This window comes from Trachemys scripta, chromosome 4 (genome assembly GCF_013100865.1).
Source record: "Trachemys scripta elegans isolate TJP31775 chromosome 4, CAS_Tse_1.0, whole genome shotgun sequence".
Classification (NCBI taxonomy): domain Eukaryota; kingdom Metazoa; phylum Chordata; order Testudines; family Emydidae; genus Trachemys; species Trachemys scripta.
Window position 1 is genome coordinate 29,886,307 of NC_048301.1, and position 27,468 is coordinate 29,913,774.

The 27,468-nt window shown below is 45.0% G+C and overlaps 1 protein-coding gene across 1 annotated transcript in view; it reads right to left on the reverse strand.

Moving 5' to 3' along the window:
* The window catches only part of RIN3 (Ras and Rab interactor 3), a 107,292-nt gene that overhangs the window by 27,418 nt on the left and 52,406 nt on the right, over positions 1-27,468 (reverse strand). Inside the window, exons 4-6 of the mRNA XM_034769578.1 lie at positions 18,848-18,920; positions 10,900-10,991; positions 2,104-3,582 (exon numbers count right to left, since the gene is read on the reverse strand). Coding sequence (XP_034625469.1) covers positions 2,104-3,582; positions 10,900-10,991; positions 18,848-18,920 — 1,644 coding nt within the window. The remainder of the gene's footprint in view (positions 1-2,103; positions 3,583-10,899; positions 10,992-18,847; positions 18,921-27,468) is intronic.

Genomic DNA, 27,468 nt, shown 5'->3' on the forward strand with positions numbered 1-27,468 from the left:
TCCTCAATAGAGCTATCCCTGGCCAAGTTTAACCTGTGAGGAGTCTGCTGACTTTGGGCCAAATCCTCCTCTCGCTGGTCTGAAGGAATAGAGCCCATCATCCAACCACGAGTTGGGGGAGGCATGGAAGAAGGGAGTTTTATTTCTGCAGCATTGCATTTCCAGCCATAACAAACAGATTCCTCCTCTAAGTGAGCATTAACTTAGGCAGATAACTCTCCATGCTCTGAACCTCTCCCCATCTCGAAGGATAGGGATTCCAGGACAGTGACCAGTGGGGACCCTGCAGACAAAGGAACAGAGGAGTTCAGGTGGAGCTCTGAGGCAGGATAGAGACCCAGAACCTCCACTGGATGGTCCTAGACTCTGATGGAACTCAGCCGATGTGTGGGTTATTTAAGATGAAGCCTCTGACTGTTCTGAAGGTGATGGTGCTACATGTACACCCCACTCACAGTGGAAAGAAGAAAACTCAGGCAGTGAAAACTTGCACCGTTTTCAGCTTCCTCTACAGGAATAACCCACAGTGAAGCCAGCATTTGGAGAATGGGAACTATAGCCATACACCAGAACTCATGGAGTTCAGGGTTTGTCTTCACTTCTAAAAAAGCTGCGGCTTTTACTGCAGGGTAACTAATGCGTGCAAGCTATCCTGATGTAAAAAACACAGTGAAAACCAGGCACTTTAGTTTTACCACAAGGTATTCTTGCTGAGTTCAACCTATGTCCTTGCCTGGGGTTGACCTCACAAAATTTATCTCATGGTAAAACTAACGTGCCTTGTCTTTAGTGTGTTTTTGAGATAGCTCACATGTGTTAATTACTCTGAGGTAAAAAAAAAAAGGGGGGGGGAAACCTACATCTTTTTTAGCAGTGAAGACAAGTCCTCAGTCACCTTCTACTTTACGGTTGGGTTTTGGTCTGTTTATTCACTTCAAGGTCTGTCTTAATGCATATAATTCGCTGATGTTCACTGGTCTGCCTGCAACCCTGGATTTTATCTTTTGCAGCATCAATGCCTTGACGTTTGGGGAAATATAGGCTAGATGTCCAGAGAGAGAGAGAGAGAAGACAGGACTGCAGGACATGTCAGTCACCATTAATGGTATCAGGTCAAATGCCTTATGCAAGGAGGGATGGGTGTTTCCATTTTCCTTCATATAGGTGAATTCCTATGCCTGGGGGTACTGAATAAAGAGGTTCATGACCTGTCCAGATATGCAGATAAGGAGTGATTAAAAATCAAGATAACATTACAACATAGGTGCTTCTTAAAGCAATGCTCAAGTTCTCAGGGTGGCCAGCAGGCCTTCCACTAACTGCCACAGCACAGAAATAGGGTGTGTGATTTTGCATCTGCACATATTTGCATGAGATAAGGATTTTACAGCTCTTTGTACTGTTCCCACAAACTCTAAACTACTGCACATCTTTGTACAAAGGCCACTGGCACAATATTCTCCAGGGAATTTTAAATTAAAAACTATATTGTTAACAGTTATTCCCCTTGAACAGAAGTTGTGATTGAGGTAAAAATGAGGAGAGTGCTGTATTTGGGGTTAGGGCTGCCAGTGCAGCTCCAGTGTTCTTACTAGTTGTGGTGCATGGGGCAAGAATTCATGGCTTCTGCCTTTGGAAACAAACCATAACCTTGCCTTTCCCAGCGAATGTTCAACTGCTAATACCTGAAATGGATGTCAGAGGTGGGACAAAATTCTGCTTCCATAGCTCCACTCTAATGTTTTACTTTGACTGGACCGTCTCAAGACATGGAGGTCCACAAAGAGCAGAACTTTGTAGCAGGGATCTGCTTCGTGGACCTAGTGGCTGCAGACAGAGCTTTTTGTGGAGCTTAGGAAAGATTATGCTTGTTCAGTTGAATCTCTATCTTAAAGCAATTTTGTTTGGGGGTTTTTTATTTGGTCTCCGGAGGTTTAATACTGCTACCCTGAATGCAGCCAATCCGAGAGCAGCTTTAGCCCATGGTATTTACATTTCATCAGGCATCTAACAATTTTATAAGGAAAAACTTTTCTCTGTGTCACCATTACCCCCAAACCTCTAAAAATCCACCCCATGAAAAGAGTAAAATGTGAGCATTACCTACTTCTTCTTCTTTATAAACTGATGGATCTATGAGAGATTTCAGCTCTGTACTTTGTATTAAATAACTCTTCAGCTGAGTCATCATCATTCGAATTTCTTGTAGCATCTCTGTGCTGGAACTCTGTTTCGCCATCATCTCTAAACTGTACACTTTATAGTCCTGCACCAAATTGCCAAAGTAAGAATCCTTGTCCTGTGACAGCTCTACAATCTTCTTCTGCAGCTTTCTGTCAGCAGATAAGAAGACTGTGAAGACGTTGGTTAGGCTTACAAAGGAGAGCCTCTGCTTGGCCTTGCCCAAGATTACAGAACTTGTCTTTTTAATGGCAGGGGTGCTCAGTTGCTCTAGGTCATCCTCCGTGCTGCTTGTGGAGTAAGAATCAGGCTCAGAAGCAGAGGTCTGAGCCAATGCATTGCTTCCTGGACAGTCCAGGGAGGTATGAGAACCTTGAAGTTCAGATGAGCTAACAGATTTACAGCTAGCATCTGATTCATCCTGAGTGTGTTGGCAGGTGGCATCACCTTCTGGCTGTGGGCTATCCATGGATGAAGACTGCACATTGTGTGTGTCTGGCTCTGCAATGTTTATTTGTTTCGAGTCGCAGGAGCTGGAAGCAGTCGGCAGCCGAGATAGCCTCTTCTTTCTTGGTGGTGGGACAGGGGGCGCCTTTACTATTACCTTGGGCTTCCTTTGTAGCTCAGTCAAGTTCTCTTTTTCTGCAGCTTTGGGATTTCCTTCCTGGCACTCTGATGTGGCTCTCTCAGTAATGGCAGCAAGCATTTTTACTGTCTTTGTGCACTGAGAATCATTGCTCTCTGTATGAACATCCCATTCTTCTTGTGTCTGTTCCTCTTTCAGCATTTCACATTTTCCAGACTTACCAACGCAGCTCTCTTCTGAAGCTCTTTCAGATGGCCGCCTCCTCGGAGGTATGGAGGGACGAGCACATTTCGGAAGGGCGGCTGATGATGGGTCACTGGATGAGTAGGGTTCTTTTCCCTTTTCTTCCTTACCTTTACTGCCCTCAATTTTCATTTCCTTAGTGCTCTTCCTCAGTTGCTGAAGAAGCAGCTGGTCCTCTTCACAGGCAGTCATGGAATCCTTAGATAGCTTTTCAGGTGGCTTCAGATCTTGACTGTGAGGAAGAGGAGGAGGTGGAGGAGGACGGTGAGGAGACCTCTTAGGATTTGGTGTGATTGCACTACAGTGATCAGCCCTTGCACTGGAGCTCTTGTAAGGAGGTACATCCGGAGGAAGAGGATTGCTGCACTCCTCTATAAAAATAGGATTCACAAACCACAGCTTGTCATTTCCTATTGACAGCTCAATTTCACATGAACAGTGGTTTGTGCTACTTGCAAACTGCTGGCTAGACCTTAGATTATTCGTCTGGACAGTTCTGAGGGCAGAGTCTTTCACAGGCTGGGAAATCCCCCCTCCTGTTCTTCTGTGGTTTAAAGAAGAGTCCCAGAAGCCTGTCAAAAAATAACAGAGTTAGACAATGCCCTGAGAGAACGTTATTGTGTCTGATAGGGTATGGGAAAACTACTTTGTATCAAAAGAACTGATGCAAACTTTGAACCCAAGTCCACCCTGGACCCAACCCTTTTAGGGGTTCAAACTCAGATGCAGCTGGGGAAAAAAAAACAAAATTTCACTAGAAAACTGTTCACAGTCCAACTGTTAGAAGCTCATCCAAAGAGAACCATTGACCTGATGAGGTTTGTCCATTGCTAAGTTTGAGGGCAATAGATAACAAATACGAAGCAATTAAAATAAAGTCTGTATGCCCCCTACCATGGTCATTGTCCTCAAAATATACCAGTAACCTTAGATAACTAAGGAAGGAGGGGGCATGACAGGGATGGGCGGGCATGGTGGAGTCGAGTTTCCCTACTCCAGGGCAGAAGTTAGAGCAGACCACCTGCTACTCTAATTCCATCATTGCCAAGCGGTCAAGACTCAGAGAGCTGGAGCATAGGATCAGATTGGATCAGACCCGTGTCCATACAGTCCGGTATTCTGGCCAGCACCAGCTGTTTTGGGGAAAGTGTAAGAACCCTGCACACGTGGCATAATCTGCCCCATGCGTTTAGTTTTATCCTGGTCTCCAACAGTTGAAGATTGGCTAAACCCTGAAGCATGAAGGTTCCTATCCCTTCTGCAAGCTGTTGTTAGCATTAACTGTTATAACTCTGGGTATTCCTGTTATCCATAGAATGCCCGATCACTCTTTGAATCTTTCATTGAAACGGGCTCTCTGCCCAGATCCACCACTGCAGCTCATGGCAGCGAAACAGAGTCTGGAGAATTCTGTGTATTGTTTTAAGGTATTAGACTGATGTATCAGACAACAGTTTAAATATTTCAGTGTCACCTACACCTGACTGGCAGAGAAGCCATTGTTTCAGATGCAAGTGACTTTGACATACTGAAAACCTGTCTTCAGTAAGTGTTTGTATACAAAAAAGGATTTAAGTGTTTTATAAGCATTTTTAGCATCAAATTTAACCTTTGATGGGATTCCCCTTCTCTCTGAGATAAATTCTCAGTCACTTGTATTAAAAGACCACCTAGCTGAAGAGACCATTTGTTTTTAGTCCTTTGTGTGGTTGCTCAGTACCAGTTTCACTGTATTCCCTATAGGAAGTATTAGGAAGCATAGGGACTACTGCAAATCCCTTATCTATTGAGCTAAGGAAAAAATGACACTTATTTGTAAGGGCACCCACTGTATGGCCTATGCACTCAGGAATCCCACACCCAACCCAAAGGCATGATAGGAAACACAGAGGTGGAGGATAGCAAGACACCAGAGCTAGTGCCAGGCTTAAGCAGTCTAAGCAATTGCTTAGGGCCCCAAGCAGTTCAAGGAGGCCCCCCTATTGACTTGCTATTATGTGTTGGGAGCGGGAGGGGCTAGCACTGCCTCTGCTATACACAGTAGATTAGAGTGGGGATCCATACATCTTATTTTACCCAGCCAGGACCCCTAACCATAGAACCGGTGCTCCTTGCACACTCCCAGTAGACAAGGCACATAACTGCGTCAGCAAAGGAAGCCAACTGGCCATTCTAGGAATGGAAGCAATGGCCTGGGGTGCAGATCCTGCAAACACTGGCTATCAGACACAAAGCTAATTCTGCCAGGAGAAGTCCCATTCATGTGACTGGAACTGCTCCCAGCAGCGGGTGCTATGCCTGCGGCAAGGCTTTCAGGCCTGTGCCCTCAGTGGTAAATTCTGAGGGCCAAAGCCTCCTCTCAGTTACACCAGCATAACCCCCTTAAGCTTCAGCTGAGGGTGGAACAGAAGAGCCTTTGGCCAGGAATCAGTGAAATACCTCTTGAGTTCATTGTGAGTTTCAGTATATGAGGGCCGGTTCACCAGGGAAGATAATGGAGCAAGTAATTAAGGAAATCATCTGTAAACACTTGGAAGGTGGTAAGGTGATAGGGGATAGCCAGCATGGATTTGTAAAGAATAAATCATATCAAACTAATCTGATAGCTTTCTTTGATAGGATAACGAGCTTGTGGATAAGGGAGAAGCAGTGGATGTGGTATACCTAGACTTTAGTAAGGCATTTGATACAGTCTTGCATGATATTCTTATCGATAAACTAGGCAAATACAACTTAGATGGGGCTACTAAGGTGGGTGCATAACTGGCTAGATAACCGTACTCAGAGAGTTCTTATTAATGGTTCCCAATCCTGCTGGAAAGGTACAATGAGTGGGGTTCCGCAGGGGTCTGCTTTGGGACCGTCTCTGTTCAATATCTTCATCAACGACTTAGATACTGGCATAGAAAGTACGCTTATTAAGTTTGCAGATCATACCAAACTTGGAGGGATTGCAACTGCTTTGGAGGATAGGGTCAAAATTCAAAATGATCTGGACAAATTGGAGAAATGGTCTGAGGTAAACAGGATGAAGTTTAATAAAGACAAGTGGAGCACTTTGCATTTAGGAAGGAACAATCAGTTTAACACATACAGAATGGGAAGAGACTGTCTAAGAAGGAGTATGGCAGAAAGGGATCTAGGGGTTATAGTGGACCACAAGCTAAATATGAGTCAACAGTGTGATGCTGTTGCAAAAAAAAAGCAAACGTGATTCTGGGATGCATGAACAGGTGTGTTGTGAGCAAGACATGAGAAGTCATTCTTCCGCTCTACTCTGCGCTGGTTAGGCCTCAGCTGGAGTATTGTGTCCACTTCTGGGCACCGCATTTCAAGAAAGATGTGGAGAAATTGGAGAGGGTCCATAGAAGAGCAACAAGAATGATTAAAGGTCTAGAGAATATGACCTATGAAGGAAGGCTGAAAGAATTGGGTTTGTTTAATTTGGAAAAGAAAAGCCTGAGAGGGGACATGATAGCAGTTTTCAGGTATCTAAAAGGATGTCATAAGGAAGTGGGAGAAAACTTGTTCATCTTAGCCTCTAAGGATAGAACAAGAAGCAATGGGCTTAAACTGCAGCAAGGGAGGTTTAGGTTGGACATTAGGAAAAAGTTCCTGTCAGGTTAAACATTGGAATAAACTGCCTAGGGAGGTTGTGGAATCTCCATCTCTGGAGATATTTAAGAGTAGGTTAGATAAATGTCTATCAGGGATGGTCTAGACAGTATTTGGTCCTGCCATGAGGGCAGGGGACTGGACTCGATGACCTCTCAAGGTCCCTTCCAGTCCTAGAGTCTATGAATCTATGAAAAACCCCTGCCTTACCCCACTTTCACACCATAGTAATGCCTTTGATTTCACCTGAGGCAACTTCAGCCACCATCAGGCTCGCACACATGATGTAGCCGCACCAGTGCTAACAATGCAATTGTTCTTTCTTTCCATTTGTCATGTGCTGCTCAAAACCCTCTGGTACCTCCCATCCGCAGCACTGTTTCTTACAGTGAAGCTTCTGGATGTCCGCTTACGGTCCTCTATAGGGACCCTCACGACCTACTGCGAACTTGATCAAGCTACTGCTTTAGCCCATCAAGGACTGGGCTGGTGTCTAGTACAAATTTTGGTTTATAAGCATGTCACAGTATTTTCTTACTCAGGAAAGCTGACACTACAGTCACTTCATATTGTGATTTCCTACCATGGGAGAGATGCAGATGAACTGGACATGTCTGTCTTGAAATAAACAAACACACATTGTCAGGGGGCAGTTGAACTGTTTGAGAACAAATTAAACTAACAACTGCAAGAACATGACCACGTTTGCTTTTTTTCATTTGGCATCACCTAGTCCAGGGGTCGTCAACCTGCAGCACGCGGGCTGATTTTTGGTGATTTTTAGCCCCTTCAGCCCACTGCCGGCCTGGATTACAGAACCCCAGACCAACAGCAGGATGAGCCGCTCAGCCCGCTGCCGGTCTGGGGTTCCGTCTGCTGCCCATGCTGCCGGTCTGGCACGCAAAACCTTTTACTGGCACGCAAAACCTTAAATTAATGAAGACTTGGCACACCACTTCCCAAAGGTTGCTGACCCCTAACCTAGTCTAATACCCTGCTTCCAAGAAAAGCAAATGGGGCACAGTTCTCTTTAAATTGTTTAACTCTGCTGCACGTCCGCAAATGCAGCACAGTGGAATTTGCTTATCTAGGCAGCAGGATGGAGTTACAGCATCTTGTGGGTCGAGGAAGTGACAGGCACGTCATGGATCAGCCTATGAAAGGGGAAGCTGATGATTTTTCTCAGTAAATATACAGATGAGGCACTATGCAGAAAACCCAGAGCTAGGCAGCCAGGCTGAATAGCCTGGGTACACATTGGGCAGATGCTGGAGTTAAAATGGGAGAGGAATTCTTTTCCCAAAGTTAACTGAGGGCTACACACAGCTGCCTCCTAGAAGCTGTTCCGGGGCAATAAATATTCCCTCCCATTGAAGAAAGAATAGGATGATCTGCTCCCACTCCTCTCTCCTGGCACATCCATAAACCTACATCTTCCCACCCACAGCCTGCTGCCAAGTGGGTCTGCATTGCACACAGGGGTAGGCTTCTCCTGTGCTGCCCTCCAATCCACCTCCCAACAGATTTAGAAGGGTTGGGTTTTCCTCTGTCTTCTCAGTGATGCGTCAGTTAAAGGGGGATTCTTTTGTTGATGAATCCTCTTTTAAAACCACATTTCAGTGCTCTACACCTTATACTCTTTGACCTTTTGTGTAATAACCAGATCCTGAAAGAGGCAATCTAGCTTGCAGGGGGACATCTAATTTCTGTCCCATGAAAATACATAACACTTTTGGAGGAAATGGAAACTGACATAATAGACTTTCAAATACTGCCAGCTTTCCTTCTGGAAGAAAAAAAGTGGCTGCTACCTAGCACAATCTGTCTGTATAGATTAGATTTTGTTTTAAGAAGCAATAAACCCAATCCTAAATATTTCATCCTCTTTGACTTTGCTGAGATGTCATAGAGCTCTAAGGAGCCCTGGAGATTTAGCATCCCTTCTAGGCAACTGTATGCTACAGGAAGTTCTTTGTCTTCAGAAACTTCTCTGGGATCCAGTTCACAATTTCAGAAGCCATCTCTCTATTGCAGGGGTCGGCAACCTTTCAGAAGTGCTGTGCCGAGTCTTCATTTATTCCCTCTGATTTAAGGTTTCGTGTGCCAGTAATATATTTTAACATTTTTAGAAGGTGTTTTTCTATAAGTCTATAATATATAACTAAACTATTGTTGTAAAGTAAAGTAAATAAGGTTTTTTAAATGTTTAAGAAGCTTCATTTAAAATTAAATTAAAAGGCAGAGCCCCCCGGACCAGTGGCCAGGATCCAGGCAGCGCGAGTGCCACTGAAAATCAGCTCGTGTGCCGCCTTTGGCATGTGTGCTATAGGTTGCCTACGCCTGCTCTATTGCAATCATCACGGTGGAAAGAAGAGGACGAAAAAGATCTCAGCTTGCTTTTTTGAAAAGCAGCTTCTAATTTTGGCTGCCTCTGTTTCTGGGGCCCCAATTTGAGACACTTTAAAGAGGCCTCTGCTGAGTACCTGCCCTCTGAAAATCAGGGTCCTTACGATTTCTCGGGTTGGGCTTCCAAAAATTGCAGCTCCCAAAATCACAAGCCATTTTTGAAAATGTAGGTGAAATTTTATTTTTTGTTATAACTTTGAGCTGCAAAGTAGCATTTTCTGAACAGTCAGTATTGGCTGGATACCCAGAGCCCGTTTGGACAAAAGCAAAACTCAAAGCAATAATGGGGGATCCTGAAACTTGAGGGAACCTGCTGGCTAAATTCATCAAAGCTGATATTAATTGAAACTGGTGGGTTTTTCCCAGCCCTACTTGGAAATATAATACAGAATATCAAAAAACAGATGTGAAAACTCCCAAGTGATTCTATAGCATTAATGACTAATTAGGTCAATACAGATTTCAGGATATCTTGATTTCAGTTCCTTCCATTGGATATTGTAATGGGAGACTATTAAAAATATTGTGTGCAGAATAAAGCATTCATATATATATTTATTTGACAGAAAGCACCAAGCTACATAATTTTTCTGCTACATTAGTTCATGCAGAAAAAACAATGGGAGGAACTATCTTGCTGAGTACAGTAACTGAGCAAACAAGGTTTACATCACTTCGTTAAACATACCAGACACTGGCTTCACCATGGATATAAAAGAAGCTACAGGTGTAATCTCAAAGAAAAGTCAAAGCTCATCTGGTTCAAAGAGCAGAAGAAAAGTTGAACAGGAAACTAGTGTTAGAGCTGGTTGTTAGATGCAACGTTTGATTTAACTGGAGTGGATTTAGTGGCAAGGAATCAGAGTGGCTTAGCCAGAGGCCCAGTTCAGTTAACAGAACACAGAACTTAGTGGGGAAACAAAATGAGCAAAGTGCATGTGTACAACTATTATCTAAGGCACTAAGATTTTGAACAATAATTTACAGCAAAAAGTAGAGATAGAAGAGTCATAAAAAAATCTGTGTTATGCTCTAGACCTAATTTTATGGCTTGATCAGTTATCTGGAGAGCACCAAGTTCATGCACCTTGAAGCCACCAAGGATCAACTCCAAGGCAAAGTAATGAAAGCAGGTCAGCTTTATACATCAACATAAATGAAGATGATGCCTAATCAGCAAATTGGCACTGGTCTGATATCCTCCAAATGACATTATTTTTCAGAATGGCACCATTCAAGGAAGCAGTGGGTCACTAGTTTGGAGGTGGGTCAAGTAGTCAAAAAATACCGAATCTTCTGAAGACTTTGTCCTAGCTGAAGCTTGACCCAAGTAATCAAAAGCAGATAAACTCTACCACTTGGTGAGTGACCCATCCACAATGGTCATTGCATTTCCCATGAGTCCTGAGAGATTAATCCAAATGTAGAGGCTTCACAGCTCATAATTCTTTTTTCCTCAGTCACTTAAGAACAGGGAAAAGATTGTGAGGTGATGAACTGCTGCAGTGTGAGGGTGTTTTTAGCTTTTCATTTGCCTGGATTGCCAGTTATTTTGAATATTTGCCCATTATGCTGAATGGCACTGATGCACGTTAGTTATGTTGGAGTGTCCTTTAGTGTGGGTATATCTACATTATACCCTGGGCACCTAAAAAGGGCCTGGACAGGTACCCTTTTTTAGTGTGTCTGTATAAAAGAAAAGAAAATCCATCTCCCCTGCATTTAGGCTTCTCTACCTGTTCTGAGAGCAGCACAAAGCGGTTGTACTGCCTCTCCTATCCACCAGCCATGACAATCCTTAACTGCTTTCAAGTTACCAGGTTCCCGTGAGCTTGTGTAAACCTCAAGCTGTTTCACAGAAGACTTACCTATCCCCAGGCTCGCAATGGTTTCGAGGTCTGCAAAGCTATTGGCCTCCAGTATTGCTTGAGGCAGCCTGAGTGTGAAGGGCAGCAAATCCCTGTGAAAATAAATAAAGCAAAAAACCCAACCATTAGGAACTCAGAGTTTTGCAGTTTGATTTTAGAGATCTGATTTGCTAGCAATTCTAGCTCTATTCAGACAGGTGTGGAGGGCCCTTAATGCCACTAAAACAGCACAGCTGCACCAGTGCAATCCCCAAGCTCAGACAGGGACAGCTGCAAGATGCACTGGCTGAGATTACTCTGGTCTCAAGCAGATTCTCAGCCCCAGTGAGGCTGCTTTGGGCCAGGCTGGTGGCTTCATCTCGGTTTCTTCCATGCTAAAGGAGGGATAAGGATACCCACCCCCCGGGCCACTGTGAGGCTAAATGCTTGCAATGTTTGTAAAACACAGAGACCTTTGGATGGAAAGTGCTATGATAGAATCATAGTGTTACAAGGGACCGCAAGTCTAACCCCCTATAGCACTTCAGTACTTAGACTGTAGGTTCTTTGGAGCAGGGACCATGTTTTTGTTCTGTATTTGTACAGTTCCTAGCACAGTGGGGGCCTGGCCCATTAGTAGGGGCTCCTAGGTGCTACTGCAGTATAAATAATAAAGAATAATACATATGTACAAAGTTATTAATACTTATAATTAGAATTATCGTGGGGTAACAGACTTTACTCTATCACTTTTCTCATCTCTTCCTATTCTGCCTCCCTCCTTTACATAAAATCAGAGCTTAACATATTTTAGATTCTAAATAGCAAGGTAGGATTATGGAGTAGGGTCTGGCTACACTGCGTGATGTGACAGTGAGCGACTGGTGAAGGATCAGCTGGGCAGTGGGAAACTGGCTGCTTTCATCAGTTGTCTATTCCCAGACTTTCTAACATTTGGGGTTTTGGAAGGTGTAGAATTTTTATAAGGAAAATGTGACGGGTGTTAGCTGGATTCCACTGAAATACACCTTCACTTTGAGTTCTATAGAAATGATGCTTTTGGGATCGCTACGAATTGTTTAGGTTTGCTCCTTGTCTAACAATAATTTGCTATGCTGTCTCCCCCTACTCCCCATCCTAACAAGGCCCTTCAAAGTCAATAATAAAATTAACAAGACAGTGAAGAGCTGGGTCTGGATGGCGTTATGTGTGAAAAAGCTTAGCTAACCGTTCTGCAAGCAGCAGGAAACCCTATTTAGAAAAACTAACCACATGACTGGATGGTCTCTATTTAAAATAAACTGTATGACTTTGCACTTCTGAGAAGGTCCCGTGTGTTGGTAGATGAACCTACTGTGAACTGCCCTCCTCCTTACAAAAGGGTGTATATTTTGCTGACTGAAATGCACACACCATGGCTTGTTAGGAGTGCTAGTGATGATAATGTAGTATTCAGGCCTGTATATTTGCCTGAGATAGAATTTTGGGTCTTGTTTGCCCATTTGACTTTTGATATTTTTATATTCTTACTAATATGTGTGAACAAAGAACAAAGACAGTGTGTGGTACATCTGCCCACAAGCAGATGGGGTGAGAAGAGATAAATGGAGCTAAAGTGTTGCTGGGTAAAGTGGGAGTTTAATATACGAGTGCACACTTGAAGGACAATCCTGCCTCAACTCCTCTCCCGAGATAAGGTCATGCAACCAGTCGGGAGGGGCGAGGGGGATGGGGAAAGGTATAAGAAACACTAAAAGCCAAAGAAATGCCTCTCCCTGACTGAAGCACAACCTCACTCCTTACCCCTCCCATGGGATACAAAAGAGGTGGTACTGAAGCCTTTAGACCCAAGACCCTCCAAAATGGAACATGACCATAAACTGTAAGGGATGGGACCAAGGGCATGCACTACAGGTATAATTATGCCTGCTAAGGAAGGGAAAGGGGACACAGTGAAGGCTCTGCAGCATACAGAGCTATGGATATGCTTGCTTGATTAATCCCAATAAATATTGCATTGCCTGCACTTCGGACTTCTGGTCTTCTGCTTTCTGTCTGTGTGACAAGAACCAGGGGAGGGAGAAGGGAAAGCCCTTAACATGGCTATTATGTGCATCGCTGAGCACTTAATTGTGTAACTATTTTTAATAAACTGAGTTTATGTTTGGATCTCTTTGCATGGAAAAAATTTTGGTGTAAAAGAGGAACAGAGTGTGAGCCATTGACCTTCTCTTATTCTGTTATTCGTATGGGTGTGGGGTATGTGGGAATTGGCTTCATTTTTTATTTAGGTAAATATTTGCTACTTGGAAAATACCAAGAAATGAAACCCCTAGAAAAAATCTATTTTATTCACTAGCTGGGCTGCCACCGAGTCACCCATTCACCTACAGGTACTAATTTAGTGGTTCGAGGTAATTTAGCCACCATACCAGAACAGACTTAGCTTTCTCCTGAGCAGAGGCTCTCAGCTATGAAAAATTGTTTCCATTTATTTATAGATTACTATTTACTAGAGTCTGAGCAGAGATCACACAACTCATCAGCACTCTAACACGGCTGCTACTCTGAAACCGAGCATCTGCTGGACTCTTACAAACTCCCAGCACTGGAGGCCAGTGCTTAATAGCCTTTGTTTTAATCTAGTGCTGTCAGAAAATTATTTCCCGTTTACCTTCTCTTATCTGAAAGCAATCTCTGAAATTAGTAGAAACATCAAGAGCATAGGTTACATTCAATAATATCATTTATAAAAGGAACTAAGAGAAACATTTTCCTCTTTGTTGGGGATGTACATTTTTAGCTGAGATAGGGGTTACTAGATTTGCAACGCCAAAGTGAGCTGAGTTGTCTTTTTCTTTTTTCCAGAGGATCATACAATTAGAGACTCTGCACTAAGGCTGTTTACACCACTCTGGTGGTGTAAGTGTCCTTAAATGTACCTTACAGCCCTTTTACACAGCCCAAGCAGTGTAAAGTAGCTTTAGGATAAATGAAAATCAGACCTCTCTTAAAACGTGAATAATCACTGTATGGGTCACGTTCTTTGCACCAGGAATGACAGCATAGTGGATCACAAGCTAAATATGAGTCAACAGTTTAATGCTGTTGCAAAAAAAGCAAACATAATTCTGGGATGTATTAGCAGGACTATTGTAAGCAAGACACGAGAAGTAATTCTTCCGCTCAACTCCACGCTGATTAGGCCTCAACTGTATTGTGCCCAGTTCTGGGCACATTTCAGGAAAGATGTGGACAAATTGGAGAAAGTCCAAAGAAGAGCAACAAAAATGATTAAAAGGTCTAGAAAACATGATCTATGAGAGAAGATTGAAAAAATTGGGTTTGTTTAGTCTGGAGAAGAGAAGACTGAGAGGGGACATGATAACAGTTTTCAAGTACATAACGGGTTGTTACGAGGAGGAGGGAGAAAAATTGTTCTTCTTAACCTCTGAGGATAGGACAAGAAGCAATGGGCTTAAATTGCAGCATGGGCGGTTTAGGTTGGACACTAGGAAAAACTGTCAGGGTGGTTAAGCACTGGAATAAATTGCCTAGATAGGTGGTGGAATCTCCATCATTGGGGATTTTTAAGAACAGGTTGGACAAACACCTGTTAGGGATCGTCTAAACCAGGGGTGGGGAAACTTTTTGGCCTGAGGGCCACACTGGAGTTCCGAAACTGTATGGAGGGCCAGGTAGGGAAGGCTGTGCCTCCCCAAACAGCCTGGCCCCCACCCCCTATCTGCCCCTCCCACTCCCCCCCCCCGAGTCCCCGACCCATCCAACACCCCTGCTCCTTGTCCCCTGACTGCCCCCTCCTGGGACTTCCCAACCCTAACCACCCCCCCGGGACTCCACCCCCTATCCAACCCCCCTGCCCCCTGTACCCTGACTGCCCCAACTCCTATACACACCCCCGCCCCCTGACAGGCCCCCTGGGACTCCCACGCCTATCCAACCGCCCCCTGCTCTCTGTCCCCCTACTGTCCCCTGGCGGCTCGGCGAGCTGAGGCTGCGGGGGAGGGGGCAGCAGAGGAGAGGCTGGGGGTTAGCCTTCCTGCCGGGAGTTCAAGGGCTGGGCAGGAGGGTGCCACTAGATGTGGCCCGTGAGCCACAGTTTGCCCACCTCTGGTCTAGATAATACTTAGTCCTGTCTTGAGTGCAGGGGACTGAACTAGATGACCTCTCGAGGTTCCTTCCAATTCTATGATTCTTTGATTTAAGTCGAATTTAAAACTCAACTACATAAAGTAGGAGTAGGATGCTCAGATTGTCACAGCGATATGGTTGGCATAAAAGTATAGATTAGATTAGACTGGATTACTATAGATGCATAGGCTAGGTTACCCAGGGATTCCATTAGAGAGGGCCTGGCCCTGCTGAAATGGACAAGATGTCACAACAAGTCTTTTCCAGCTCTAGCGTCTACACAGTATATTTTGAATTTCTCTTTCTAAATAAATGCCTGCTATTAACTCTTCTCTCTTGTGATATTTTTTTGTTTAATGCTGGTGAATTAATAGAATCATAGAATCATAGAATATCAGGTTGGAAGGGACCTCAGGAGGTCATCTAGTCCAACCCCCTGCTCAAAGCAGGACCAATTCCCAACTAAATCAATAAAAATAACCCAGGTAACATTGAGACTTCTATCTCCATCTGGATTAGATTCAGATTCCTCTAAAGTGCAAGGAGTAGTTTATTAGTCCAAACTTTCAGCATGGAATGTCTAAACCAAAGTCTGTCCTCAGGCTTGCAGAATTTAATCTCAGGTCCTGTCTGCTCTATATGTACATTAATGATTCCATGGCACTTTTTGTAACAGTAGGTTAACCGTGACACCTTTCACCAAAAATTCCCTTGCCCAACTACTGTGCAGCATGCTATGGACCAGCTGTGGCCCCAAGTCCTACAGAATTTAGACAAAACTTCCAGGGAATCATAGAATCATAGAATATCAGGGTTGAAAGGGACCTCAGGAGGTCATCTAGTCCAACCCCCTGCTAAAAGCAGGACCAATCCCCAACTAAATCATCCCAGCCAGGGCTTTGTCAAGCCTGACCTTAAAAACCTCCAAGGAAGGAGATTCCACCACCTCCCTAGGTAACCCATTCCAGTGCTTCACCACCCTCCTAGTGAAAAAGTTTTTCCCAATATCCAACCTAAACCTCCCCCACTGCAACTTGAGACCATTACTCCTTGTTCTGTCATCTGGTATCACTGAGAACAGTCTAGATCCATCCTCTTTGGAACCCCCTTTCAGATAGTTGAAAGCAGCTATCAAATCCCTCCTCATTCTTCTCTTCTGCAGACTAAACAATCCCAGTTCCCTCAGCCTCTCCTCATAAGTCATGTGCTCCAGACCCCTCATCATTTCTATTGCCCTCTGCTGGACTCTTTCCAATTTTTCCACATCCTTCTTGTAATGTGGGGCCCCAAACTGGACACAGTACTCCAGATGAGGCCTCACCAATGTTGAATAGAGGGGAATGATCATGTCCCTCGATCTGCTGGCAATGCCCCTACTTATACAGCCCAAAATGCCGTTAACCTTCTTGGCAACAAGGGCACACTGTTGACTCATATCCATCTTCTCGTCCACTGTAACTCCTAGGTCCTTTTCTGCAGAATTGCTACCTAGCCATTCGGTCCCTAGTCTGTAGCAGTGCATGAGATTCTTCCGTCCTAAGTGCAGGACTCTGCACTTGTCCTTGTTGAACCTTATCAGATTTCTTTTGGCCCAATCCTCTAATTTGTCTAGGTCACTCTGGACCCTATCCCTGCTCTCCAGCATATCTACCACTCCTTCCAGTTTAGTGTCATACGCAAACTTGCTGAGGGTGCAGTCCACGCCATCCTCCAGATCATTAATAAAGATATTGAACAAAACTGACCGCAGGACCAACTCTTGGGGCACTCCGCTTGATACTGGCTGCCATCTAGACATGGAGCCATTGATCACTACCTGTTGAGCCCGACGATCTAGCCAGCTTTCTATCCACCTTATAGTCCATTCATCCAGTCCATAATTCTCTAACTTGCTGGCAAGAATACTGTGGAAGACCGTATCAAAAGCTTTGCTAAAGTCAACACATCCACTGCTTTCCTCTCATCCACAGAGGCAGTTATCTCGTCATAGAAGGCAATTAGGTTAGTTAGGCATGACTTGCCCTTGGTGAATCCATGCTGACCTGCTCCATGATTTTTCCAGTGACTGAGGTGAGGCTGACTGGCCTGTAGTTCCCCAGATTCTCCTTTTTCCCTTTTTTAAAGATGGGCACTACATTAGCCTTTTTCCAATCATCCGGGACCTCCCCGGATCACCACGAGTTTTCAGAGATAATGGCCAATGGCTCTACAATCACATCCGCCAACTCCTTTAGCACCCTCGGATGCAGCGCATCCAGCCTCATGGGCTTGTGCTTGTCCAGCTTTTCTAAATAGTCCTGAACCACTTCTTTCTCCACAGAGGGCTGGTCACCACCTCCCCATGCTGTGCTGCCCAGTGCAGAAGTCTGGGAGCTGACCTTGTTCGTGAAGACAGAGGCAAAAAAAGCATTGAGTACATTAGCTTTTTCCACATTCTCTGTCATTACGTTGCCTCCTTCATTCAGTAAGGGGCCCACACTTTCCTTGACTTTCTTCTTGTTGCTAACATACTTGAAGAAATCCTTCTTGTTACTCTTAACATCCCTTGCTAGCTGCAACTCCAAGTGTGATTTGGCCTTCCTGATTTCACTCCTGCATGCCTGAGCAATATTTTTATACTCCTCCCTGGTCATTTGTCCAATCTTCCACTTCTTGTAAGCTTCTTTTTTGTGTTTAAGATCAGCAAGGATTTCACTGTTAAGCCAAGCTGGTCGCCTGCCATATTTACTATTCTTTCTACACATCAGGATGGTTTGTTCCTGAAACCGCAATAAGGATTATTTAAAATACAGCCAATTCTCCTGGACTCCTTTCCCCCTCAGATTATTCTCCCAGGGGATCCTGCTTATCAGTTCCCTGAGGGAATCAAAGTCTGCTTTTCTGAAGTCCAGGGTCCGTATTCTGCTGCTTTCCTTTCTTCCTTGTGTCAGGATCCTGAACTCGACCATCTCATGGTCACTGCCTCCCAGGTTCCCATCCACTTTTGCTTCCCCTACTAATTCTTCCTGGTTTGTAAGCAGCAGGTCAAGAAGAGCTCTGCCCCTAGTTGGTTCCTCCAGCACTTGCACCAGGAAATTGTCCCCTACACTTTCCAAAAACTTCCTGGATTGTCTGTGAAGTCAATGGGAGTTATGTTTGTAATGTCTAAGGACAGCTCTGTAGGAATAACTAGAGTCTGAAAGCCCAAAAGTGTAGCAGAGCTTTTAGAGATGGGAACACAGTGTGTGAGCATCCTATCCCTAAACACCGGGGAAGTTTGGATCTGGTCTCAGACCTGGATCTGAATCTTGTGACTGGGCCTCTCTGCATAATGGTCTGAACTCCAAAATCTGGGGAAGTATGAATTTAAATCTGGGCCAGAACTTCACAATGTGGGCCAATCTCAAATTAATTCTCAATGACAATATTCTCACCCCGTCATCCCATCTTCCTCTTTTAAAAGGAGGAAGAACAAAAGAACAACATTTGCATTTCTCAGGCCAAATATTGCTCTTTGTGCTACCGGTGTGAATCACTGAAGTCAATGGAGTTACCCTGATAACAAAACCTTCCCCCCTGCTCTGCAATTGAAGCTGTGCACATAAGGAAAGCAGAAAGATCATTTAAGAATTGGTTACTTTGCATGCTCTTAAATATGACATTAGTTCACACAGGAAACTTGCATTTATAGACCAAGCTGTCCTTCCTTCTGTTCTATGCAAGCCCTCACGTCAAATATAGAACCACCACCACAAGAGCAAAAACCAGTTCAGGCCATGGTGGTACCCCTAGCCATGCATGAACCAATTCCTCTATGAACTCAAGGAGTCCAACTTACCTACTGACACAGTAGAATGCTACCAGTTTGAAGATGTCCTCAAACACTAGAACAGATCCTTCCAGGTACAGTACTGATGAGAAAAAAGAAAAGTATTCAGCAACTGCTCTCACTGAGCCCTGTGGGGAAAAAGTTGGATGGGTTTGACGCTCACTCATCTGAGGGTAAGTGGTTTCCTAGCCATCATTTGGATTAGTACAAATGGCAGAGAACTGGCTTCAGATGGCATATTGCAAAAAGATTTTTCAGGGAAGCAGAAGAGAGATGATGACCCAGCATAACTTAATATTAGTTAATTTAGAGGAAGTCGATGTACTACGATGATAATAGAAACAGTGGGATGAAAAAATAGATCACAGCCAAACACACTTTGTTCTAGTTAAATCTGTCACTGACAGATTGAAGTTTTGGAACATATATGTGGCTGTTCTCATTTGCATGTTTCTCTCCCCACATCTACATGTGTGTTTGTCCGGATGGGAAAAGCATTTTGAAGTTAAAAATGCAAATAATTATTTTTCTGCTGTATGTGTGTCTCATAGGATTGCCAGGAGTCTGGTTTTCAATGGGAACGCCTGGTCAAAAATGGACCCTGTTGGCTCTGGTCAGGATTGCTGACTGGGCCGTTAAAAGTCCAGTCGGCGGTGTAGCGGGGTTAAGGCAGGCGCTCTGCCTGCCCTGGCTCCACATGGCTCCTCCTAGTGGCCGGCATGTCCCTGTCAGGGAAGCTCTGCCCCAAGCGCCACCTGCGGGCACAGGCAGCATGTACCATGCAGAGCCAGCTGGCTGCCCTTGCGCCTAGGAGCTGGACATAACGGCTGCTTCCAGGAGCTGCGCGGAGCCAGGGCAAACGGGGAGCCTGCCTTAGCCCCACTGCGCTGCAGATCAGAAGCCACTTGAAGTAAGTGCTGCCTGGCTAGGGCCTGCATCCCAAACCCCCTCCCACGCCCCAACCCCCTGTCCCAGGTCAGAACCCCCTCCTGGACACTGCACCCCACACCCCCTCCTGCACCCTAACTCCCTGCCCCAGCCCTGAGCCCCCTCCCACACTCAAACTCCCTCCTGGAGCCCGCACTCCAACCTTCTCCCGCACCCCAACCCTCTGCCCCATCCCAGTGAAAGTGAGTGAGGGTGGGGGAGAGTGAGCGACAGAGGGAGGGGGGATGGAGCAAGTGAGGACAGGGCCTCAGGGAAGGGGCAGGACAGGGCAGAGCAAGGGTGTTCAGTTTTGGGTGATTACAAAGTTGGCAACCGTAGTGTGTCAGTATATTTCTCCCTTTCTGTATATGCCTTTCTCTGTGTATTTTACAATGGGAGAGATTTGTTTTTAATGATTAAAGAGAGTATAAATTTTTGTTGCAAAGATTCTTTAAGGCTTCCTCCATCATAGAAATATATACTAGAGTGTTTTGCAGTAATAGTGCAAAATACTTACATCATTGCAGAGGTTTTGGCCATTACCAGTAACAATACAAACAATAATGGCCAAAACCTATGTATCAACTATATATATTTATATCCATCTTGGGCTACCAGTAAATGCTACGGCAACTGCATAGGTGCTGGAACTAGGGGTGCCGGAGTGCAGCTGCACCCCCTGGCTTGAAGTGGTTTCCATCATACACAGGGTTTACAAGGGGTTCACTGGCACTCAGAATCCCCACTATACATAGATTAATGCTACAATCTTACAAATACTCTGTGTGTGTGTGTGTGTGTGTGTGTGTGAGAGCGAGAGAGAGAGAGAGAAAGAGAGAGAGAGAAAGGGTGAATTCTAACATACTACACAGGACCCATAGCATTTAGTGATAATTTAAAATAGATTATTATAGGATGTCAATGCACCCAGATTATTGAATTTTAGAGGCTTAATAGTGAGCTTTTGATTCATATAATTCAGTGCAATTTGGATACATAACGCATTGAATACAGTTCAGACAGGGCAGCCTAATCAGTTTTAGAACAGTCTTAGATGGCAATCTTTTGTTTGATTGTCTGATTCAGAATTTCCTTCCATAATAGCAAAGTGACATCTGGAGCACCAACATATTTATAACAGCCCAGCAGTAGAGAAATAACGCCACTTTTACCATAGCATCACCTACTAAAAGTATTTAGAATGAATCTTCCTTTTCCTCTCCACTATGAATAGCAGTATATTACAGTGCATGCAGGGTTATGCAGATTTGGAATGCCTTGGCTAATGTTGAATAGAAGGTAAAATTTCCATTTTGGGATTCTCTGATGTCAAGTGACATTCAAGCTAGCTGCTCCCCGCCTGTCCTTGCGTGTTGTTATTCTGTAAAACACTGGAACACCTACACAGTACGCCATTTTTTCATTGAACTACTTGGGCTTCATTCTCCTTTTATGTGCACTAGTGTAAATCAAGAATAATTCCACTGAAAGTAATGGGTGAAATCCTGGGCCCATTGAAATCAATGGGAGTTTTGCTATTGGTTTCATGGGTGCCAGGATTTCACCCAATTAGTTAGATTGGTGTTAAACCTGTGTAAGCGAGATCGGATTCAGGTGTCTTCACCCTCCGTGGAGGTTCACGGTTACCAGGATTGCAAAAGGCACCATGGATGCAATGTTTCAATGCACTGAATGCATTTGGGATGATCATTTCTCTTATAAATTAGAGATGTCCAAATTGTAATACAGATCTCAAAACTCATTTTCCACTCCCTGAATTTCTGGGGGGATGTTCTTAAGTTTTAGGATACAGCGAAAATCATTCAAAAAACCCCAAGCTGTATGCTTAACATATTTAATCTGAAATTCTGCCACGGCTCACCTTTATAGATTCATCTTGGGGGAGCTGCGGAAAAGAAACAGGCTAAGGGTGAAATCCTGACCCTACTGAAGTCAATGGGACTTTAGCCATTGACTTCAACTGGGGCCTGGATTTCACCCTGGATCTTCAGCTGTGGACAAGATACAGTCAGGGCTTGTCTCCACAGGGAGTCAGTGTATGGTATTAGGTGTTAATCTACAGCGCACTAGCCTGCCATGCCCTAACATGCTACGTGGACCCTGCTACCATCCACTGAAAGTTCCCTAGTGCGTTTTGATGTACTCCCATTTCAAACTGTAGTGCACTGCTTTGTGTGCATGCTAGCAGGGTCCACACAGCCAGTTAGTGCGTAGTGAGGCAATTGTTGTACGTTCACACCCTGATTTGCTGTGGAGAGAAGCCCTTAGTGCAGCAGAGGTGTAGACATAAGTGACTCTAAACTTCTGATCTTGGGGCTGGCCACAGTCTGGTCCGGTCCCTGGCATAATCTAAAAGAGCATCAGGGTCACTCTAAATTATATCCTCTCCAAGGGCCATTCTGGCAGTCAGGGAATCGCTGGGTTTATGGACACCTCGCTCCCTGGGAGGGTGTGGCACAGAGCCATTACACTAATTACACCATACAAGGATTACCAGGGAATCCTTAGAGAGCTGGTTAAATCCAGCCCAGCTGTTTGTTCAGTATTAGCTGAGTCTTCACTAGGAAGGTTGTCAGTATTGCTATATTGCTATAGCTATACCAGCAAACCCTGTCCAGTGTGGACAAGGCTGCTGACATTTAAAATGACCTAACTACTGTCTGTTGGTACAAGAAGGGAGCCAACTGTTTAAACGTTGACCCTTAGTTCTTATGCTGTATAGTTAACACAGAATAAAAATGTATGGAATTTGCAGTTTCCAATTTTTTTTTTAAATTTACTAAACACCAGTTTTTCTCTCTCACTTTGTGAACAATTTAAGGGTACGTCTTCACTACCCGCCGTATCGGCGGGTAGCAATCGATTTATCCGGGATTGATATATCGGTCGTGTTAAGACGCGATGTATCGATCCCCGAACACGCTCACCGTTGACTCCGGAACTCCACCAGAGCGAGCGGCGGTAGCGCAGTTGATGGGGGAGCCGCAGCCATCGATCCCATGCCGTGTGGACCCCAGGTAATTCGATCTAAGCTACTTCGACAGCATAGCTGAAGTTGCGTATCTTAGATTGGGGGGGGGGAAGAGTCAGTGTAGACCAGCCCTAATTCTCTGGTTCTAACACACGGCGCCATGAAACACTTTACAGAGAGAATCAATCATAAGCTAAATAGAAAAGGGAAAATTTCAGTGAGATTTTGAAGGAAGCAATTTGGTATATTGAAGGGTGGGTTCAATGAAGCCACTCAAGTGAAAAGCCAAACTTTCCAACTGTATATGGGAGGGGAGAATCTGCTTTGAAAGGGTGAAGATGGGTAGAGGAGTCAATCAAAAGAGTAATGTTTCTAGCTTAAAGGGCCACCCTCACAGCATCCTGCCTCACAGCATGAAAGAAATTCTTGACGTTAAGGTACTGGAATGGGAATCAGAAATTCTAAGTTCTATTCCCAGCTCAGTCACCAACATCTTGGGCAAATTACTTAAATTCTATGTGCCTCAGTTTCCTCGTTATACTTCATGCAATGTAAGTACCTAGTGTAGACTTGTGTGAGTCTTAATTCATTAATATTTGTTAAGCTCTTTGAAATCCTAAGAGCAAGCACTGTACAAGTGCAAAGTATTATATATAATATGTTCTTGTTCAGTCACTAAAACAAGGGCACTGATTTGGGGTGCTGATTAAAAGTAGCAGTGTTAGAAACACTGAATCCTGTGGGTTATGGTTAAGGCAGTTTGCAGATCAGTGTAAGGCAGCATTACCCCAGACCATCATGCCTTGCCTATAATGATTAAACAGAGATTTTGCATCATTCTTCCTGCGAATGAAAATCAAGCAAAAAAAGCCAGAGTGGGGATTAAAGAACAAAGCAGTGTGACCATCTTTCCAGCAGGTGTTTCCCACAATCGTATTGGTTTAAAGCCTAGTGTAAAAATCAGGAAAATCTTTTTTTTTTAATTTTTCAAAGAGAAATCCAGTTGACAGAAAAGAAAAACAGCCATTGATAAGCAATAGTATGTTTACATAGAAGCCACATAGAAAGCGACAGATTGTCACCTCAGGAAAAATGTATGCACAAGGGTTTCAGGTTTAAAATGGGAAGCACATTAAAGAGATGTTAAACACGGTTCAGGTATAGATGGTGAGAGTTTATGCTCCCCGTGCATTTTCGTACTATACAGAATAGTACTGGTGAACCTGAAGGAGAGCTTCAAGAGACTTCTGCTTCCTGCTATTATTTTTAACAATATCCCACTCAGCTGTTTGTTGCCATTGTTGCCTAAGCTTCCAGTCGATGCACACAGCTCAGCTGAATCTTCTGAATGGGAACCCCTTAAAATTACCAGAATTTCCAGCGTTGGGGATGTGGGAATTGCAGAGAACCTATCCTCACCACAACCAGTCTGACGAAAGGTGGAAATCAGTCTATGGTACCAAACTACACGTCAACTGAAAAGTGGTCTGCTTCCAGTGTCACTTAAACATGGCTTATGGGACAGAAAATAATACTATCCACTTATAAAACACCCTACATGTGAGGCCCTCAAAGTTTGACAACAATAACTTAGCCTGGCAACACCCCTGGAGCTAGTAAGCATTATTATTACAGATGGAGAAAATGAGACAAAGAGGTTAAGTGGCTTGCCCACACCAATCCCATGGCAGAGTCAGGGACAGTCTCTCAGGCTTTGTTGACACTGGCAGCAGCATATAGGGTATGTGTAGCTACACATCACAGTGAAAGGCCGGCTGTGTTCACACTATGGTGGGTTGTTATATGTGGCAGTAAAAGACTCCGGCAGGGGGGAGGCAGAGGGGAAAGGCTCCTGCAGTAGGGAGCTGTTGGAGCCTTTCCCTGCTGTCTTCCCTGCCAGAGCCTTTCTCCACTGCTGGAGACTTTGCCAGCTAAAAATAGCACTGTAGCTTGGGGAGGCACTGCTTAGGCATGTACACACCCTAAGGTTCTGGTAGGTCTTTACTCTCCTAAGCAGTGCCCACCGTCTACACTGCTATTCATACAGTATATGTACTCTCTACACCACTATAAGTGTAGACATAGCCTCAATCACCTACTCTGTCCCCTAGATCACACTCCCGCCCTTCAGACAATTGAGCGCTTCGTCCCAGGCAGCAGTATATGTGTAGTTCACTTGTTCCTGATAACGAGGAGCACTTTTAGCAACACAGGACTTGCCAGATCAGACTTGTGTTCCACTTAATCCAACCTCTTGTCTCCAACAGTGGCCAGTACCAGTATTTCAGAGCACAGTGCAGGAAACCCCTTAATGGGATAACCTTATCATTGGGGAATTTCTACCTCGCTCCAGTTAGGCAGTTGGCATCTGCTTATAATCTGACATAGGATAAATATCCCTTGTAAATTTCTATCTTGACATTAGTGAAGATGTAGGTGTTCTTATTCATATCAATGGCTAATCCTTTTTTTTTTTTTTTTTTTAAATCCTGCTAAGCTTTAGGCCTTTCCATGGCCCAGCCCTCAGGCTTTCTGCGACCTCCACTCACTACCCTCTGCCTCTCTCTGTGTGTCTGATCCCCTCCACCCTCTAGGTGTCACTTCCCTTTCCAGTTCACTAAGCATCACAGATCTCCCCACTGGGTGGCTACTGAACAAAGGTCTGGTCTACACCTAAAACTTAAGTTGACATACCTACATCATTCAGGGGTGTGAAAAATGCACATCCCTGAGAAACAGTTAAAATGGCCTAAGCCTCGGTATAGACACCACTAGGTCGACATAAGAATTCTTCCATCAGCCAAGCTAACACTTCTTGAGGGGGTTGGCTTTACTAACGAGATGGAATAACCCCTTCTGTCATTGTAACAAGTGTGTATGTTTCAGCAGCATAGCTGCCACTGTGCTGCAGTAGCACTTATAGTGTAGACATACCCTCTTTCCTCCCAGAATCACCTGAATTTTTCCATTTAATATATTCTATGGCATGTACCCAGGAATAAGCAGCAGGTTTATTACAGTATATTAACAGCCAGATACAGGTTTTACACTTGTCTTCACTGGCACTGGGCAAATAATTGATTTTCGGTTTGCCGGCAATTCCAAAAAACGATTTGGGGGTTGAACAAAACATTCTGATTTTTTGGGCTAAATTCACAAGGAGACCTAGGTGGCATTCACAAAACTGAGGACGTGCCCTCCTTATATCCAGGGCACTTCCCTGGGATGTGGGAGACCCAGGTTTCAATCCCCACTCTGGGGCAGGGATTTAAACCCAGGTCTGCTACATAGTGTTCTAACCACTGGATATTGGCTACTCAGGGGAGGGGTTTTCTCAATCCCTCCTGTTCATAGAATCAGAGGGTTGGAAGGGACCTCAGGAGGGTGAAGACTCCGACTAGGGCTACAGGCTCTGGGGTAGGGCCAGGGATGAGAGGTTTGGGGTGCAGGAGGGGATGTGGGCTCTGAGCAGTGCTTACCTTAGGTGGATCCCGGAAGTGGCCAACATGTCCCTGGGGTTCCTGGCCACTGGGAGCCAGTACTCAGGGCGCGCGGAACCTCCCTGGCCATCCCTGCACCTAGGGGCTGCAGGGACATGCCGGCTGTTTCTGGGAGCTACGCGGAGCCAGGGCAGGCAGGGAACCTGCCTTAGCCCCCCTGCGCCGCCGACCAGACTTTTAATGGTGCGGTCAGCAGTGCTGACTGGAGCCACCAGAGTCCCTTTTTGACCAGGCATTCCGGTCGAAAACCGGACAGCTGGCAACCCTAACCTGAGGGTTAGGGACTTACTTATTTTTAAAAAAATTAAAGCTAAGATTTCATGTAATTTATTGATTCCATCAGCTGGTGCTTTAAGAAAAAGACATCACAAGACGCATGATAAAATTGCAAGATTTGGCAATCCTGCTAGATAAATATTCACATTACAAAGATCATCAGCTCAAGTGGCCACTCAGTGATTAAATTAGTACTGTGTGAAACAGGATTACAATAATGCACTCTAGGGAACTTGTAGTGCATGCCTGCAGGGCCCACATGGGCTAGTTAATGCACAACATGCTAGTGCACACTAGAATTTACACCCCTGTGGTGCAGGCTAATACACTATGTGGACAAGCCCTAAGGGGTGAATGGGCCATGGATACTGAAGTATTCCTTCACTCTTACCAGAGGCCTATCTTTTTCAGAGTGTGAGGAGGTCAGTCTCCAGGGCTGCTATAGATGCCAGAATAACTCTTAGGCTTTCCAACTTTCTAATCGCACAAAACCAAACACTCCTGCCCTGCTCCTTCCCTGAGGCCCCACCCCTGTCCCATCTCTTCTCTGAGGCCCCGCCCCTGCTTGCTCCATCCCCCCTCCCTCCATTGTTCGCTCTCCCCCACCCTCACTCACTTTCATTGGGCTAGGGCAGGGGGTTGGGGTGCAGGAGGGGTGTGAAGGCTCCGCTGGGGGTGCGGGCTCTGAGGTGGGGCCAGGGTTGAGGAGTTTGGGGTCCAAGAGAGGACTCTGGGCTGGGGCAGGGCGTTGGGGTGTGGGGGATCTGGGCTGGGGGTGCAGGCTTCAGATGGGGCCAGAAATGAGGGGTTCAGGGTGTGAGAGAGGGCTCTGGGCTGGAGCAGGGGGGTGGGGTGCAGGTGTGTGTGTGAGGACTCTGGCTGGGGATGCAGGCTCTGTGGTGGGGCCAGGGATGAGGGGCTTGGCATGCAGAAGG